The sequence below is a fragment of the Oncorhynchus mykiss genome, chromosome 1, assembly GCF_057628025.1.
Source record: "Oncorhynchus mykiss isolate SJ-2025 chromosome 1, ASM5762802v1, whole genome shotgun sequence".
Classification (NCBI taxonomy): Eukaryota; Metazoa; Chordata; class Actinopteri; order Salmoniformes; family Salmonidae; genus Oncorhynchus; species Oncorhynchus mykiss.
The window spans coordinates 5263163-5280000 of record NC_143022.1 but is presented as its reverse complement, the minus strand read 5'-3'; the positions used below and the strand labels follow the sequence as shown (position 1 = coordinate 5280000).

At 43.8% G+C, this 16838-nt stretch overlaps 1 protein-coding gene across 2 annotated transcripts in view; it reads left to right on the top strand.

Annotated features, from left to right (window-relative positions):
- The window catches only part of LOC110526196 (bcl-2-related ovarian killer protein homolog A), a 46037-nt gene extending 35910 nt beyond the window's left edge, over positions 1–10127 (top strand). For both annotated transcript variants that reach the window (XM_036984107.2, XM_090233687.1), the window contains exon 4: positions 7283–10127. In XM_036984107.2, coding sequence (XP_036840002.1) covers positions 7283–7408 — 126 coding nt within the window. In that variant the 3' untranslated portion in view covers positions 7409–10127. The remainder of the gene's footprint in view (positions 1–7282) is intronic.
- The last annotated feature ends 6711 nt before the right edge of the window (positions 10128–16838 follow it).

Genomic DNA, 16838 nt, shown 5'->3' with positions numbered 1-16838 from the left:
ATACTAATCAGAACCCTGTCAGTACTACTACATGGATACTAATCAGAACCCTGTCAGTAGTACTACATGGATAATAGTCAGAACCTTGTCAGTAGTACTACATGGATACTATGGATACTAGTCAGAACCCTGTCAGTAGTACTACATGGATACTAATCAGAACCCTGTCAGTAGTACTACATGGATAATAGTCAGAACCTTGTCAGTAGTACTGTATGGATACTCTGGATACTAGTCAGAACCCTGGCAGTAGTACTACATGGATACTATGGATACTAGTCAGAACCCTGTCAGTAGTACTGTATGTATGCTATGGATACTAGTCAGAACCCTGTCAGTAGTACTACATGAATACTACTCAGAACCCTGTCAGTAGTACTACATGGATACTACTCAGAACCCTGTCAGTAGTACTGCATGGATACTAATCAGAACCCTGTCAGTAGTACTGCATGGATACTATGGATACTAGTCAGAACCCTGTCAGTAGTACTGTATGGATACTATGGATACTAGTCAGAACCCTGTCAGTAGTACTACATGGATACTAGTCAGAACCCTGTCAGTAGTACTGTACGTGTGCTATGGATACTAGTCAGAACCCTGTCAGTAGTACTACATGGATACTAGTCAGAACCCTGTCAGTAGTACTACATGGATACTAGTCAGAACCCTGTCAGAAGTACTACATGGATACTAGTCAGAACCCTGTCAGTAGTACTACATGGATACTAGTCAGAACCCTGTCAGTAGTACTACATGGATACTAGTCAGAACCCTGTCAGTAGTACTGTATGTGTGCTATGGATACTAGTCAGAACCCTGTCAGTAGTACTACATGGATACTATGGATACTAGTCAGAACCCTGTCAGTAGTACTGTATGTGTGCTATGGATACTAGTCAGAACCCTGTCAGTAGTACTGTATGGATACTATGGATACTAGTCAGAACCCTGTCAGTAGTACTACATGGATACTACTCAGAACCCTGTCAGTAGTACTGTATGTGTGCCATGGATACTACTCAGAACCCTGTCAGTAGTACTGTATGTGTGCTATGGATACTAGTCAGAACATATAGTATGTATAAGGGCAAGAACAAGTTAGGAAACAGAAAGAGAAGTTGCGTTGCTCAGCTTTGACCTCTCATGTAACCGGCCTGTGGTTCAGTGATTGACTAAGTCCGCGGTTCGTTTAGTATAGTTGATAATAGATGACAGACTCAGTACTAAGACAGTCATAGTTGACAGTAAGAAAGAAGTAAGAATGCCTATGTCTGCACTCATAGAACCATTTTTGAATGATGACAGCTGTATGTGTTCCCCAATGTTGTACCCACCTATCAGGTCTGTCCTGAATGTGTCCTGAACGTGTCCTGAATGTGTTCACTGAGAGAATAGCTAAATAAAACTGAGGCAAACAAGAGCCTGAACACAACACAATGATGACTGTGCAAAAACAAACCTCCCTGCTCTGTACACAGAGACATGCCACTGTTTTTTGCTAACTCGCGGATTTCACCTCAAAGCATAAGGTGTCTGTAATAGATATTTAAAAAAAATAAAAATAAACATCCAGAAATGAAGTTGATTTTAATTGAGCCACTACTTTAAGAAACTCCAAAGAATGTCTCAATATAGTCTTGCTCTAGAGAACATCTGCTATAAATCTGTAAAGAGCAAAAAGTGTGGTGCTCAACTGATACTCAGAGCAGAGAGGAGAGAGGAGGCCTGGCAAAGAGCCGTGGCCTAGATCTGGGAGTCCTGCTCTGTTGGCAAAGCTTAAAAATCAACCAAGACGCCCTCTACGCCAGGGCTGGGGTTTGTGTCCAAAACGGCACCATGTTCCCCTATGTAGTGCACTACATTCGATCAGGACCCATAGGGTTTCATTTGGGACACAAACCTTGGAATGGCCCATTGGAGATTTAAACATGCCAGATAATGAACGAGGTCTATGTGACCTAATCCCATTCCTCATCTCTGCAGGTTCCAGTTGAAACCAGAAGGGTATACTGTGTACGTAGCTAGATGAACCCAGGCTTTTCTGAAATGAATGAATGAACTAGTTTCAGGTTAGCTTCACATTCCAGTTTAGGCTTCGTCTGTTGCTACGACCGTGGGTATTGCTCTTCCGCATGTCGGCTAACTCTAGCAGGCTTGTAACTACGAGTGCTAGTCGACCCCCAAAACTATTCCATGAGGCGATGCTGAAACATCAATATTATGGGGCAAGTCAGCGCCACATTTACATTTGTGCAGAAATCAAAATGAAAAAAAAGTGATCTTGCAAATTCACCAGACGATGTTGTGAAATAGGCTCTTAATGCCGTTAGGTAGCTGTTAACGCCGGTAGGTAGCCTAGTGGTTAGAGAGTTGGGCCAATAACTGAAAGGTTGCTGGTTTGAATCCCTGAGCTGACAAGGTAAAAAAAATCTGTCGTTCTGCCCCTGAACAAGGCAGTTAATGCTGTGGATGTTGATTAAGGCAGTCCTCCACACCTCTCTGATTCAGAGGGGTTGGGTTAAATGCGGAAGATGAATTCAGTTGTTCAACTGACTAGATATCCCTGTTTCTTTGGTGTGCTTATCACTGCACACAACACCCCCCACCCCCCCCCCCCCCCCCCTACTTCTATCGATAAAATAATTTTATAAAAGCCAGAAGAGGACTGGCCACCCCACATAGCCTGGTTCCTCTCTAGGTTTCTTCCTAGGTTCTGGCCTTTCAAGGGAGTTTTTCCTAGCCACCGTGCTTCTACACCTGCATTGCTTCCTGTTTGGGGGGTTTAGGCTGGGTTTCTGTACAGCATTTTGTTATACAGTGTAACGAAACGGCTAGCTTAGTTAGCGGTGCGCGCTAAATAGCGTTTCAATCGGTGACGTCACTTGCTCTGAGACCTTGAAGTAGTAGTTCCCCTTGCTCTGCAAGAGCCGCGGCTTTTGTGGCGCGATGGGTAACGATGCTTCGAGGGGTGACTGTTGATGTGTGCAGAAGGTCCCTGGTTCGCGCCCGGGTATCGGCGAGGGGACGGTATAAAGTAATACTGTTACAACAGTATCAACTGATGTAAGAAGGGCTTTATAAATACATTTGATTATTTGATACCATCATACAAACGTTTTACTGTGCAAATTAAGTGGATGATGATAATGCAATGTTTGTGAGGGGTTAGGGGATCTGATTTAATTGGCCCTCAACTTGTAGCTCAGACATTTCATTCTGGATAAGTAGAGTTTGCCCCGAGTTAGCCTGCCCTGGAGCAGGTTAGTTCTGAATGCAGGATAAACAGGGTTAGCCCCGAGTTAGCCTGCCCTGGAGCAGGTTAGTTCTGGATACAGGATAAACAGGGTTAGCCCTGAGTTAGCCTGCCCTGGACCAGGTTAGTTCTGAATGCAGGATAAACAGAGTTAGCCCTGAGTTAGCCTGCCCTGGAGCAGGTTAGTTCTGAATGCAGGATAAACAGGGTTAGCCCTGAGTTAGCCTGCCCTGGACCAGGTTAGTTCTGAATGCAGGATAAACAGAGTTAGCCCTGAGTTAGCCTGCCCTGGACCAGGTTAGTTCTGGATACAGGATAAACAGAGTTAGCTCTGAATTAGCCTGCCCTGGACCAGGTTAGTTCTGGATACAGGATAAACAGAGTTAGCCCTGAGTTAGCCTGCCCTGGAGCAGGTTAGTTCTGGATACAGGAGGAACAGAGTTAGCCCTGAGTTAGCCTGCCCTGGACCAGGTTAGTTCAGGATACAGGATAAACAGAGTTAGCCCTGAATTAGCCTGCCCTGGACCAGGTTAGTTCTGGATACAGGATAAACAGACTTAGCCCTGAGTTAGCCTGCCCTGGAGCAGGTTAGTTCTGAAGGATTCGTTGCCACAGAAATGTACCTGGCTATAAGGCGAGCCACTATCGTATGACCGCTTATCCCGAGTTGAACTCAGAGTTGACCAAAGGTACCTTGCTAACTCCTCAAACCCGCTACGTAGTATATATCCCTCAAGTTCCCAGATCTACGTAGTATATAGTCCTCAAGGTCCCAGATCTACATAGTATATATCCCTCAAGGTCCCAGATCTACGTAGTATATATCCCTCAAGGTCCCAGATCTACGTAGTATATATCCCTCAAGGTCCCAGATCTACGTAGTATATAGTCCTCAAGGTCCCAGATCTACATAGTATATATCCCTCAAGGTCCCAGATCTACGTAGTATATATCCCTCAAGGTCCCAGATCTACGTAGTATATAGTCCTCAAGGTCCCAGATCTACGTAGTATATAGTCCTCAAGGTCCCAGATCTACGTAGTATATATCCCTCAAGGTCCCAGATCTACGTAGTATATATCCCTCAAGGTCCCAGATCTACGTAGTATATATCCCTCAAGGTCCCAGATCTACGTAGTATATATCCCTCAAGGTCCCAGATCTACGTAGTATATAGTCCTCAAGGTCCCAGATCTACGTAGTATATAGTCCTCAAGGTCCCAGATCTACGTAGTATATATCCCTCAAGGTCCCAGATCTACGTAGTATATAGTCCTCAAGGTCCCAGATCTACGTAGTATATAAGTCCTCTGGTTTCTCAAGACATCTTGACCTGTTTTATCAGATTAATATGGAACACAATGTGTTGTGTAACCAACTACAACCTTGTAAGATAACGTGCAAATTTACCCCAATTCTAGTCTTAGTCGTCTTGGTTATGTAACGTGCAGTTGCCATACTGTACATTTCACAGAAATGCTTAGGCACTGACCGAATTACAAAAAAACCCTGAGAGGGTCAGGAAACGTTGCTGATAAAAACCCGTACCACAACATTGAGAAGGAAACGGCTGCTGTTATCAGATAGTAGAACTGTGTGTTGATGTAGCCTACTTATTCAGTCTCAATGTATTCTTCTTCTGTCTTATTAAGGACTCTTCTTCTCCTTCTCCTTCTTCTTCTTCTGTCTTATTAAGGACTCTTCTTCTCCTTCTCCTTCTCCTTCTTCTTCTTCTGTCTTATTAAGGACTCTTCTTCTCCTTCTCCTTCTTCTTCTTCTGTCTTATTAAGGACTCTTCTTCTCCTTCTCCTTCTCCTTCTTCTTCTTCTGTCTTATTAAGGACTCTTCTTCTTCTTCTCCTTATCATGTATTCTTCTTCTGTCTTATTAAGGACTCTTCTTCTTCTCCTTCTCCTTCTTCTTCTTCTGTCTTATTAAGGACTCTTCTTCTTCTTCTCCTTATCATGTATTCTTCTTCTGTCTTATTAAGGACTCTTCTTCTTCTTCTCCTTCTCCTTCTTCTGTCTTATTAAGGACTCTTCTTCTTCTCCTTATCATGTATTCTTCTTCTGTCTTATTAAGGACTCTTCTTCTTCTTCTCCTTCTCCTTCTTCTGTCTTATTAAGGACTCTTCTTCTTCTTCTCCTTCTCCTTCTTCTTCTTCTGTCTTATTAAGGACTCTTCTTCTTCTTCTCCTTATCATGTATTCTTCTTCTGTCTTATTAAGGACTCTTCTTCTTCTCCTTCTCCTTCTTCTTCTTCTGTCTTATTAAGGACTCTTCTTCTTCTTCTCCTTCTCCTTCTTCTTCTTCTGTCTTATTAAGGACTCTTCTTCTTCTTCTCCTTCTCCTTCTTCTTCTTCTGTCTTATTAAGGACTCTTCTTCTTCTTCTCCTTATCATGTATTCTTCTTCTGTCTTATTAAGGACTCTTCTTCTTCTTCTCCTTCTCCTTCTTCTTATTCTGTCTTATTAAGGACTCTTCTTCTTCTTCTCCTTATCATGTATTCTTCTTCTGTCTTATTAAGGACTCTTCTTCTCCTTCTCCTTCTTCTGTCTTATTAAGGACTCTTCTTCTTCTCCTTATCATGTATTCTAATTCTGTCTTATTAAAGACTCTCCTTCTCCTTCTCCGTCTCCTTCTTCTTCTCCTTCTCCTCCTTCTTCTTCTCCTTCTCCTTCTTCTCCTTCTCCTTCTCCTTCTTCTTCTTCTCCTTCTCCTTCTTCTTCTCCTTCTCCTACTTCTTCTCCTTCTCCTTCTTCTTCTCCTTCTCCTCCTTCTTCTTCTTCCTCTTCTTCTTCTCCTTATCACGTTTTTTTTATTTATTATTGCCAGTCAAAACCTTTTGACTAAATTGTCACAGGTGGTATTTTGAAATATGCGTTGTTAAGATTACAGTGTTTTGTTTGATTGGGCCTTGTGTACTTTACTCGTTCGCCATATTTCCTTCTACTTTTTTCTGGACGTGGTCAATGTAAACGTGTTTTTTATTTTTAATGAACATTTTAACCTGACCTCTAGTCCAGATAATATCCTATTTGAGTAGAGCGGCATGTCTCAAACACATTTCTGTAATATAATATCGTCCTGTTAATATATGCAGGTCTTTTATCTGGAATTCATTGGTTATAGACGGACTGTTAAACGGTCCCTCCCTGTGTAAAGGAAAGTGACTGGTATATAGGGCATCTCTCAACTGCCTGTGAAACTTTGACCTGTGAACTTTGACCCGTAAAGTGCCCAGCCTCTGCTCAGAGGTCCCATGTCTGTGATTCTCCACCCTTCTTGCACACATGTCCCCTCATGGATTTAAAAGTATTGATTACTGTAATCATTGGCTGGAGGGAGTGTCCACCATTGGTATTATCCATGATTGGAAGTATGCAATTGCACACTTTGGGAGAAGGTTGAAGAATTGGGACGTGCAGTATCTGAGTGATGCTGTCTCTCTCCTCTCATAGGCTGACATTCACCCACTCTCTCCCCTCTCATAGGCTGACATTCACCCATTCTCTCTCCTCTCATAGGCTGACATTCACCCACTCTCTCTCCTCTCGTAGGCTGACGTTCACCCTCTCTCTCTTCTCTCGTAGGCTGACGTTCACCCTCTCTCTCTCATAGGCTGACATTCACCCTCTCTCTCTCCTCTCATAGGCTGACGTTCAACCTCTCTCTCTCCTCTCATAGACTGACGTTCACCCTCTCTCTCTCCTTTCATAGGCTGACATTCACCCTCTCTCTCTCCTCTCGTAGGCTGACGTTCACCCTCTCTCTTCTCTCGTAGGCTGACGTTCACCCTCTCTCTCTCCTCTCGTAGGCTGATGTTCACCCTCTCTCTCTCTCTCCTCTCATATGCTGACATTCACCCACTCTCTCTCCTCTCATAGGCTGACATTCACCCACTCTCTCTCCTCTCATAGGCTGACATTCACCCACTCTCTCTCCTCTCATAGGCTAACGTTTACCCTCTCTCTCTCTCCTCTCATAGGCTGACGTTCACCCTCTCTCTTTCTCTCCTGTCATAGGCTGATATCACAAAGTGCGTGGTGAACACGGACCCCAGCTTCCGCTCCCATTGGTTGGTGTCTGCTACCTGCGCCTGTGGACATTACCTGAAGGCCATGTTGTTTTACCTGCTCCGGGACAAGTGACAACGGAGGACCAGTTCAGTCACGACCACACGATGGACAATCTGCCCCATCCGTCAGTGTAGGACAGCAGAGCCTTATCCTGATGGACAATCTGCCCCATCCGCCAGTGTAGGACAGCAGAGCCTTATCCTGGTGGACAATCTGCCCCATCCGTCAGTGTAGGACTGCAGAGCCTTATCCTGATGGACAATCTGCCCCATCCGCCAGTGTAGGACAGCAGAGCCTTATCCTGATGGACAATCTGCCCCATCTGCCAGTGTAGGACAGCAGAGCCTTATCCTGGTGGACAATCTGCCCCATCCGCCAGTGTAGGACAGCAGAGCCTTATCCTGATGGACAATCTGCCCCATCCGCCAGTGTAGGACAGCAGAGCCTTATCCTGGTGGACAATCTGCCCCATCCGTCAGTGTAGGACTGCAGAGCCTTATCCTGATGGACAATCTGCCCCATCCGCCAGTGTAGGACAGCAGAGCCTTATCCTGATGGACAATCTGCCCCATCTGCCAGTGTAGGACAGCAGAGCCTTATCCTGGTGGACAATCTGCCCCATCCGCCAGTGTAGGACAGCAGAGCCTTATCCTGATGGACAATCTGCCCCATCCGCCAGTGTAGGACAGCAGAGCCTTATCCTGATGGACAATCTGCCCCATCCGTCAGTGTAGGACAGCAGAGCCTTATCCTGGTGGACAATCTGCCCCATCCGCCAGTGTAGGACAGCAGAGCCTTATCCTGGTGGACAATCTGCCCCATCCGTCAGTGTAGGACAGCAGAGCCTTATCCTGATGGACAATCTGCCCCATCCGCCAGTGTAGGACAGCAGAGCCTTATCCTGGTCCCAGATCTGTTCGAGCTCCTGACAACTCTATTGCTGTCGTTGTCAAGCTAAACAAGTTTTGTTGTTTGTGTGTTTTAGATCAAGGAGTTTGTCAGTACAAAGTGAGTGACAAGGAGTTGTCATGACAGCCCAACCAGACTGGCACTCGGCCAACCGGCGTCTGTCTGAAGGGGCAGCCATCCCTCCTCTAGAGTTCTAGATGTGTTGTTTGTTTGCTCCTGCAGACGTTTGCACTGAATCTCCGCCACTGACGAGCACCTTGGGCCCTCACAAATAGATTAAACAAACGCACCGGCATTGGAACAATCAACGTGAATAAGCTTGTTAGCCACGTCTGCTTTGAATTTGGGTGTTTACGATTTAGCTTGACAGTATTATTGTGACGTATTATGTACAGATTCTCCAGCTGTATTGTGAGGTAGTAGCCTATATACATACTGATCCATAGCGTTAACAGTTGACTTGAATGGGAATGCCCATTCTAGTTATTCTATATCTGGATCTCTGTTTTTCTATAGCTCTCTCTCTGTCACATTCCTTGCTTTCTTTATGCTTACATAGACTGGTTAACTGACAACGTCACACACACACACACACACACACACACACACACAAAACAAAAAAAACACGCACCCCCTTCTAAGAGGCAGAAAGACGTGTGTTGTGATTCTGGATGGCCAGATAGCTAGAAACAATGAAAATAAACTGCCGTGTTATTGTAAGTGGCTCGTTTTTGATCTTGTTCTTGATACCATGTCTTGTTTTGAGGTGATGTTACGTCTATGCTAATTTGGACTAATATTTGCTAGCTTGCGGGCTAACCAACAACTGTAACGATGTATTTGAGAGACAACAAGTGCTCATTGTGCAACTTTATTTATGTTTTCAATAAACATTATAGATCAAATATAGTTTACATGTTGTTAACCATCTAAGGCCAATCCCGTCTGTTTTGACCTATAGTTGTGCATGCGTTGATTTTGTTGCTAAGCAACCAATCCGTCATTTACTCCTGGGCAAATATTCCATTTAAAGCAATAAAATATTTGTATAAATTTGAGTTTCATTTATGCACATACTGTATGTCAAGTGAAGTGTGGATATGGCCCGGACAGAGTGGGAGAATCTCAATTGCGATTTCCCCTGACATCCCTTGTCCCCTCTCCTCACCTACTCAAAACCCATTGGATGAGCAAGTCAGAGAGGCGGGACCTCTGACCTTCTCATCCAATCGAGGAGAGAGGAATGCGAAGATTCAAAGAAATAGCCCTTTGAGATTTTCCCAGGGCTTCTAAATACTGCCCCTAGTGGCTGGAAAGAAGAATGACCATAAAAACACAGGAAGAGACTGTTGTGATTTTAGGATCTCTGGATTGATAATGGTCAGATGAATGAAAAGGATAACGGACTTCACTAAGTGAAATAATGATCAATTCCTCAGTTTGGATGGAAATATAGTTTTGATTATAATAAAGTTTGCATGCTTCATGTATGGGCTTGTAAGTAAGCATTTCACTGTAAGGTGTTTTATTCGGTGACAAATAAGATTTGATTTGATTTATGTGACGAGTGTGTGGATTTATATCAGTCCCCCAGTTAGTGTGTGTGTGTGTGTGTGTGTGTGTGTGTGTGTGTGTGTATGTGTGTGTGTGTGTGTGTGGGGTGGGGGGTATGGGGGGGGATTGTTTTTGTAGAATATTGTGATGTTATGGATCACTCCATCGTCTGAAACTTAAAATCCCATTCAGACATTTTGTTTTGTCTGTTTTATTCCACAAGTAATTTTAATTTCATGAATAACTAACTACACAGTAGCTTACACATATTATATTTGGCATGCAACACTGAGTGTCATTTCAGAAAATAAAATGTTTTATATTTCAACATTGTTTTAATTGGTTTCATTAATGTCAGTGTCATACAGTGAAAATGGAGAGCTACCAATTTTGCCTACTTTCAAGTGATTGGCCCAAATAGTCAAAAGTCTGCCATGTACGGTCTTGAACAGCTAACGTATCATGATTTACTGCCATCTAGCGTCCAATATATTTACATCACCAAACGTTCTTCAACATTGGAATGTGAGAGAAGCTTCATTCTGGTCATATTCTGGTCGGGTTAGAGTGTTGGACTAGTAACCGGAAGGTTGCAAGTTCAAATCCCCCGAGCTGACAAGGTACAAATCTGTCGTTCTGCCCCCTGAACAAGGCAGTTAACCCCACTGTTTCTAGGCCGTCATTGAAAATAAGAATTTGTTCTTAACTGACTTGTCTAGTTAAAGAAAGGTAAAATAAATATTGGTAGAACTGGAGAATGCAGGTTAAATATATGTATATGTATGGTATTAAAAAGATGCTTGAACGTTACCATAGTAACCAATAACACTTCCTCATAGATAATGTAATAAAACGTAAGATGTGGCTCAACATAATGATACTTTAATAAAAGCAGCTAGGAGAAGTTTTAACAGGGCAGTTGTACTGTGTGTTCTGAGGCATGCTCTCTCTCAAGTACCTCTTCGCTCTCTCTATCTCCCCTCCCGGAGGACATGAGCCCTAGGACCATGCCTCGGGACTACCTGGCCTGACGATTCCTAGCTGTTCCCAGTCCACCTGGCCGTGCTGCTGATCTAGTTTTGCTGTCCTGCCTGCTGCTGTGGACCCCTGACGTGATTCATCCGGCTGTGCTCCTTCTCGGACCCTTGGATTTCAGAATGCCTGGTTGTGAAAAGACAACTGACAAGGGTAGACATCAATACCAGATCAATATCGCCAATATGCCGGCCTTTGGGATACGGGATTGCTCGTCGCAAGAGGTTAAATCTCCACCTGGCAGAGCCAGACGAGGGCTGCCCTGGTTCCTCTCCTGCCTTCTAAGGAGTTTTTCCAAGCCACTGTAGACTGAGTATCTGTAAAGCACTGCTGATGTAAAAAGGGCTTTATAAAATACATGTGATTGATTGGGAGTTGACAGCTGGAGGGAAAGAGATTAACAAGTAATCACTGGATGGACCAAGGGGCCAGGGTTCCAGTCTAGAAGCACGGTTTTGACTTCTCCTATGGTTTTGACTGCTCCTACGGTTTTGACTGCTTCTACAGTTTTGACTTCTCCTATGGTTTGACTGCTCCTACAGTTTTGACTTCTCCTATGGTTTGACTACTCCTACAGTTTTGATTGCTCCTACAGTTTTGATTGCTCCTACAGTTTTGATTGCTCCGACAGCTTCTATTTTGACAACCCCTACGGTTTTGACAGCTCCTACGGTTTTGCTTCGGTACTGCGGTTTAACTGAAGGCCGGACCAGAAAGACAATTTCCATAGACGTCCGCAAAGAGAAAATCACTAATAAGACAATTTAGTCATTGCCTTTGTGCGCAAAGCATCCGTTAAATTATTCAAGTAATTGTCGCTGAGGCCGATATTTACAGCGTATTCTGAAAGTATTCAGACCCCTTGACTTTTCCCACGTTTTGTTACGTTACAGCCTGATTCTAAAATGGATTCAATTGTTTGTTTTTCCCCCTCATCAATCTACACACAATACCCCATAATGACATCACAATACCCCATAATGACATCACAATACCCCATAATGACATCACAATACACCATAATGACATCACAATACCCCATAATGACATCACAATACCCCATAATGACATCACAATACTCCATAATGACATCACAATACCCCATAATGACATCACAATACACCATAATGACGAAGCAAAAACAGTTTTGTATACATTTTTGCAAATTTATGAAAAATACGAAACCGAAGTATTCAGACAGAATGCAAAGTGTGTGCAAAGCTGTCATCAAGGCAAAGGGGGGCTACTTTGAATAATCTCAAATAAAAATACATTTTAATTTGTTTTAATAGTTTTTTGATTACTATGTGATTCCATATGTGTTATTTCATCATTTTGATGTCTTCACTATTATTTTACAATGTAGAGGGGGAGAGGGGTAGAGCAGTGGATGAGAGGGGTAGGAGTAGAGCGAGGGGGAGGAGTAGAGCAGGGGGGGTGGGGTAGGAGTAGAGTGAGGGGGAGGAGTAGAACAGGGGGGGGCGGGGTAGGAGTAGAGCAGGGGGTAGGAGTAGAGCAGGGGGTAGAGGTAGGGAAGGGGGGGGTAGGAGTAGAGCGGGGGGGTAGGAGTAGAGTGAGGGGGAGGAGTAGAACGGGGGGGCGGGGTAGGAATAGAGTGGGGGTAGGAGTAGAGCAGGGGGTAGAGGTTGGGAAGGGGGGGTAGGAGTAGAGCGGGGGGTAGAGGTAGGGAAGGGGGGGTAGGAGTAGAGAAGGGGGGGTAGGACTAGAGAAGGGGGTAGGAGTAGGGAAGGGGGGTAGAAATAGAGCAGGGGGGTAGGAGTAGAGCGGGAGTAGAGGTAGGGAAGGGGGGGTAGGAGTAGAGAAGGAGGTAGGAGTAGAGAAGGGGGGGTAGGAGTAGAGAAGGGGGGGGTAGGAGTAGAGTGGGGGTAGTGGTGGGGAAGGGGGGGGGGTAGGAGTAGAGAAGGAGGTAGGAGTATAGAAGGGGGGTAGGAGTAGAGAAGGGGGTAGGAGTATAGGAGGGGGGGGGGGGTAGGAGTAGAGAAGGAGGTAGGAGTAGGGAAGTGGGGGTAGGAGTAGAGAAAGGGGGGTTTGATTCAGAACACCTTGCTACATAGCTTACACACACACACACACACACACACACACCAGAGATCCCTATTTGAACAAGGAATCATTCATGATCTGACTTTGTCGTCTTCATACAAAATGACCACTGTGACAGTTGATTGTATATTGATTTAAGTAACATTAGGACTATTAACTGTCCCAGTGGTTATTTGTATGAAGATGACAACGTCAGAACATGATGATGCAGGTTTTGTATACGTCATTTGTGCTCATATGATGTTGGTCATTATATACCGGTTTCCACTAGTTATTACAGCCCCAAAAATTAGCTTATATCATCGTAAACATTCATGAAAACAAACATGTACTTGTTGGTCTTAATTTAAAGTTAGGGTTATACATAAGCAGTATTGGACGCATTTAGAGTTAAGGACAGGTTTAAAATCACATTATAAGAAGATATATTGTAGAAATAGTCGCGTTTATAACTTCGTGGCTGTGGTAACTAGTGACGAATGCATAAACCCGGATATAGAGCTGGCCAGTTTGTTCCAGGGAGGCTCAAGTTGGTGGAAGTCTGTCTCCCTCCAGCAGGTGGCGTTTTTTCGTTGTTTCGCCCACCAAGCAAGGAGCTTTTGTATGGGGTTCAAAACGAGTGTCGAATTTGAAAAGTGTTTTCATGTTGATTTGATCAAACAAAAGTTTTGTAATGCTTAAGTTGTTATGAGTGTACTGATATTAGTAGGACACGTGACATCCTGGCAACTTTGAGAAACTAGATCTGATTTGTTTTCAAATTCTTTGTGGGTCTGAGGGAAATATGTGTGTCTAACATGGTCATATATTTGGCAGGAGAATAGGTGCAGCTCAGTTTCCGTCTCATTTTGTGGGCAGTGGGCACATAGCCTTGTCAGCTCTGCCTCTCTCAATAACAAGGATATCTATGCTCACTGAGTCTGTACAGAGTCAAAAGCATTCCATAATGTTGGGTCTGTCACGGTTAACAGGTATTCACTGTTTAGGGCGAAATAGCATTCCAGTTTGCTTTATTTGTTGGCTAGTTCTTTCCAATGTGTTAAGTAATTATGTTTTTGTTTTCTCATGATTTGATTGGGTCTAATTCAGTGGAGGTCGCTTAGGGAACGATGGCTCATAACAATGGCTGGAAACCATGTGTTAGATGTTGCTAATTCCTTTCCGCCTCTTCCGCTCCTATTGGATGGTTGTATAATTATTTTCTGCATTTTGATCCATTGGCGCATATCGTCCTAATTCAGCTCTGCGTGCATTATTAGTTGTTTCAAGTTGCACACAGAGGATGATTTTGCAGAACGCTGCATGCGGAATCTAAATTTGGTGTTTGTCCCATTTTTATGAATTCTTGGTTGGTGAGTGAACTCCAAGAACTCACAACCGTAAAGGGACATGGGTTCTATAACTGATTCAAGTTGCACATTTTTACCAAATACTTTTTATAACTAACCAAGACGGGACCACCGCATGTCATTTCCCAAAAGGGAGCAAATTAATCATAGTGGGAAGAACAAGCAAGGAGGTGGGCAGAGCCAAGCACGAGCTGGTGAGAGACTATTGGCGTTTTCAAGCGTGTATTTGCATATTTGCATCAGGGAACGCCTACTCTGAAGTGCGCTTGTGCAATAACTAAATTCGGCCTTGCACCCCTTCTAAACAACGCAAAAAAAATATTCAAATTTGACAATGGGTAAAGTCTACAAAACATAGTCCATTCTGTTTATAACCGAATATAGTTTTGGTAACAGAAAACTGTATCGAGATCAAATGTTTCATCGATGAGACATTTGGCAGAATGTTGGGTAAAATCCATCTCCCTCCATCTTTTCCCCACTGCCGTCCACTGAGCTTCCTCTCGAGCCCTGAATGCTGATTGGCTGGCAGACGGGGTATATCAGACCTTATACAACGGGGTGGATCTAATCCTGAATGCTGATTGGTTAAAACCGCATTCCAGCCGGTGTCTAGTCCACAGATTGTCACGTTCCACATTGTTTCAATATTCAAATTCGATGTCCAGCTGTCCCGTAGTAATGAGCGTGTCGGGAGTCGGGACGAGACAGACAGACAGACAGACAGACAGACAGACAGCGTTTCTCAGCCAGTTGAAATCATGAATCAGCATCATTTTTATGGATATATACAAAAAAGGTCAATAGAAAAAAGGTCAAACGAAACGCAGATCATTTGCAGTCTTTCCAACTTCATTTTGAAGTGATTGTGTTACTGTAGCTGTGTTGTTGGCTAGCTCCTCTGAACAACAGTGTCCTGACGAGTGAGCACATTTTCTATGCCAGGTGAAATCGCGCCTCATTAGCTCATTGTTATGGATGTATCCAAATATATGTCACTATAAAACAGCTTCAACAAATGCAAATGCAGCTACTTTGCTGTAAATTAGCCGTAGTTAGCTAGCAAGCAAGGGATAAGAACGTTGCCAGCCAGTATGGCAATAGAACATTTAGAACCAACGACTGAGTCCTGTCCATAGATACAGAACCAACATACTGAACGACTGAGTCGTGTCCATAGATACAGAACGACTGAGTCGCTTCTATAGATACTGAACCAACATACTGAACGACTGAGTCGCTTCCATAGATACAGAACCAAAATACTGAACGACTGAGTCGTGTCCATAGATACAGAACCAAAATACTGAACGACTGAGTCGCTTCTATAGATACTGAACCAACATACTGAACGACTGAGTCGCTTCCATAGATACAGAACCAGCATACTGAACGACTGAGTCACTTCCATAGATACAGAACCAAAATACTGAACGACTGAGTCGTGTCCATAGATACAGAACCAAAATACTGAACGACTGAGTCGTGTCCATAGATACAGAACCAACATACTGAACGACTGAGTCGTGTCCATAGATACAGAACCAACATACTGAACGACTGAGTCGCTTCCATAGATACAGAACCAACATACTGAACGACTGAGTCGCTTCCATAGATACAGAACCAACATACTGAACGACTGAGTCGTGTCCATAGATACAGAACCAAAATACTGAACGACTGAGTCGTGTCCATAGATACAGAACCAACATACTGAACGACTGAGTCACTTCCATAGATACAGAACCAAAATACTGAACGACTGAGTCGCTTCCATAGATACAGAACCAAAATACTGAACGACTCGGTTGCGTCCATAGATACAGAACCAAAATACTGAACGACTGGGTAGCGTCTCTAAGCAACCCTAGATTTGTGTCAGGGTCTATATATTGTGGAAGGATGAACTAGTATAAATTAATTAATCAAAATAATATTTTTATATGAAAATATGTCAATCATTATTTGAATATGTTGGGTACCCGTTGTATAAAAGTGATAATGCCCTCGAAGAAGGTGTTTGGAGGACATATTGGCACAGTTTGCTGGACTTCCGACTTCGATCTCGGGGCCGAACAACACCCGTGCCAATATATCGTCCAAACACCGGCTTCGAGGGCATTATCACTTATGACAATTAGATTTTTTTACTGTTCTAATTACATGGGTAACCAGTTTATAATAGTAACAAGGCACCTGGGGGGGGGGGGGGGGGGGGGTTGTGGTATATGACCAGTATACCACAGCTAAGGGCTGTGTCCAGGAACTCCACCTTGTGTCGTGCTTAAGAACAGCCCTGGTATATTGGCCATATACCACACCTCCTCGGGCATTATAGCATAATTATACCTCAGTGGGACAAACACGTTAGACAAAGTCTTCTTTTCTCTGACATCCTGTTTACTAGGGTTGTGGGTGGCAGTCAGTTTGCCTAGTTTCGCTGATCTACATCCTATGTGTGGCAATAAACCACGTTGAATCGCATTCAGTCCATTCTCTCAACACCACCAACAGATCTACGGAAATGTTACGCTTAGGGAAGCCATCAATGGATTCTTATTGGACGAACAAATATTTGCCCCGCCCAA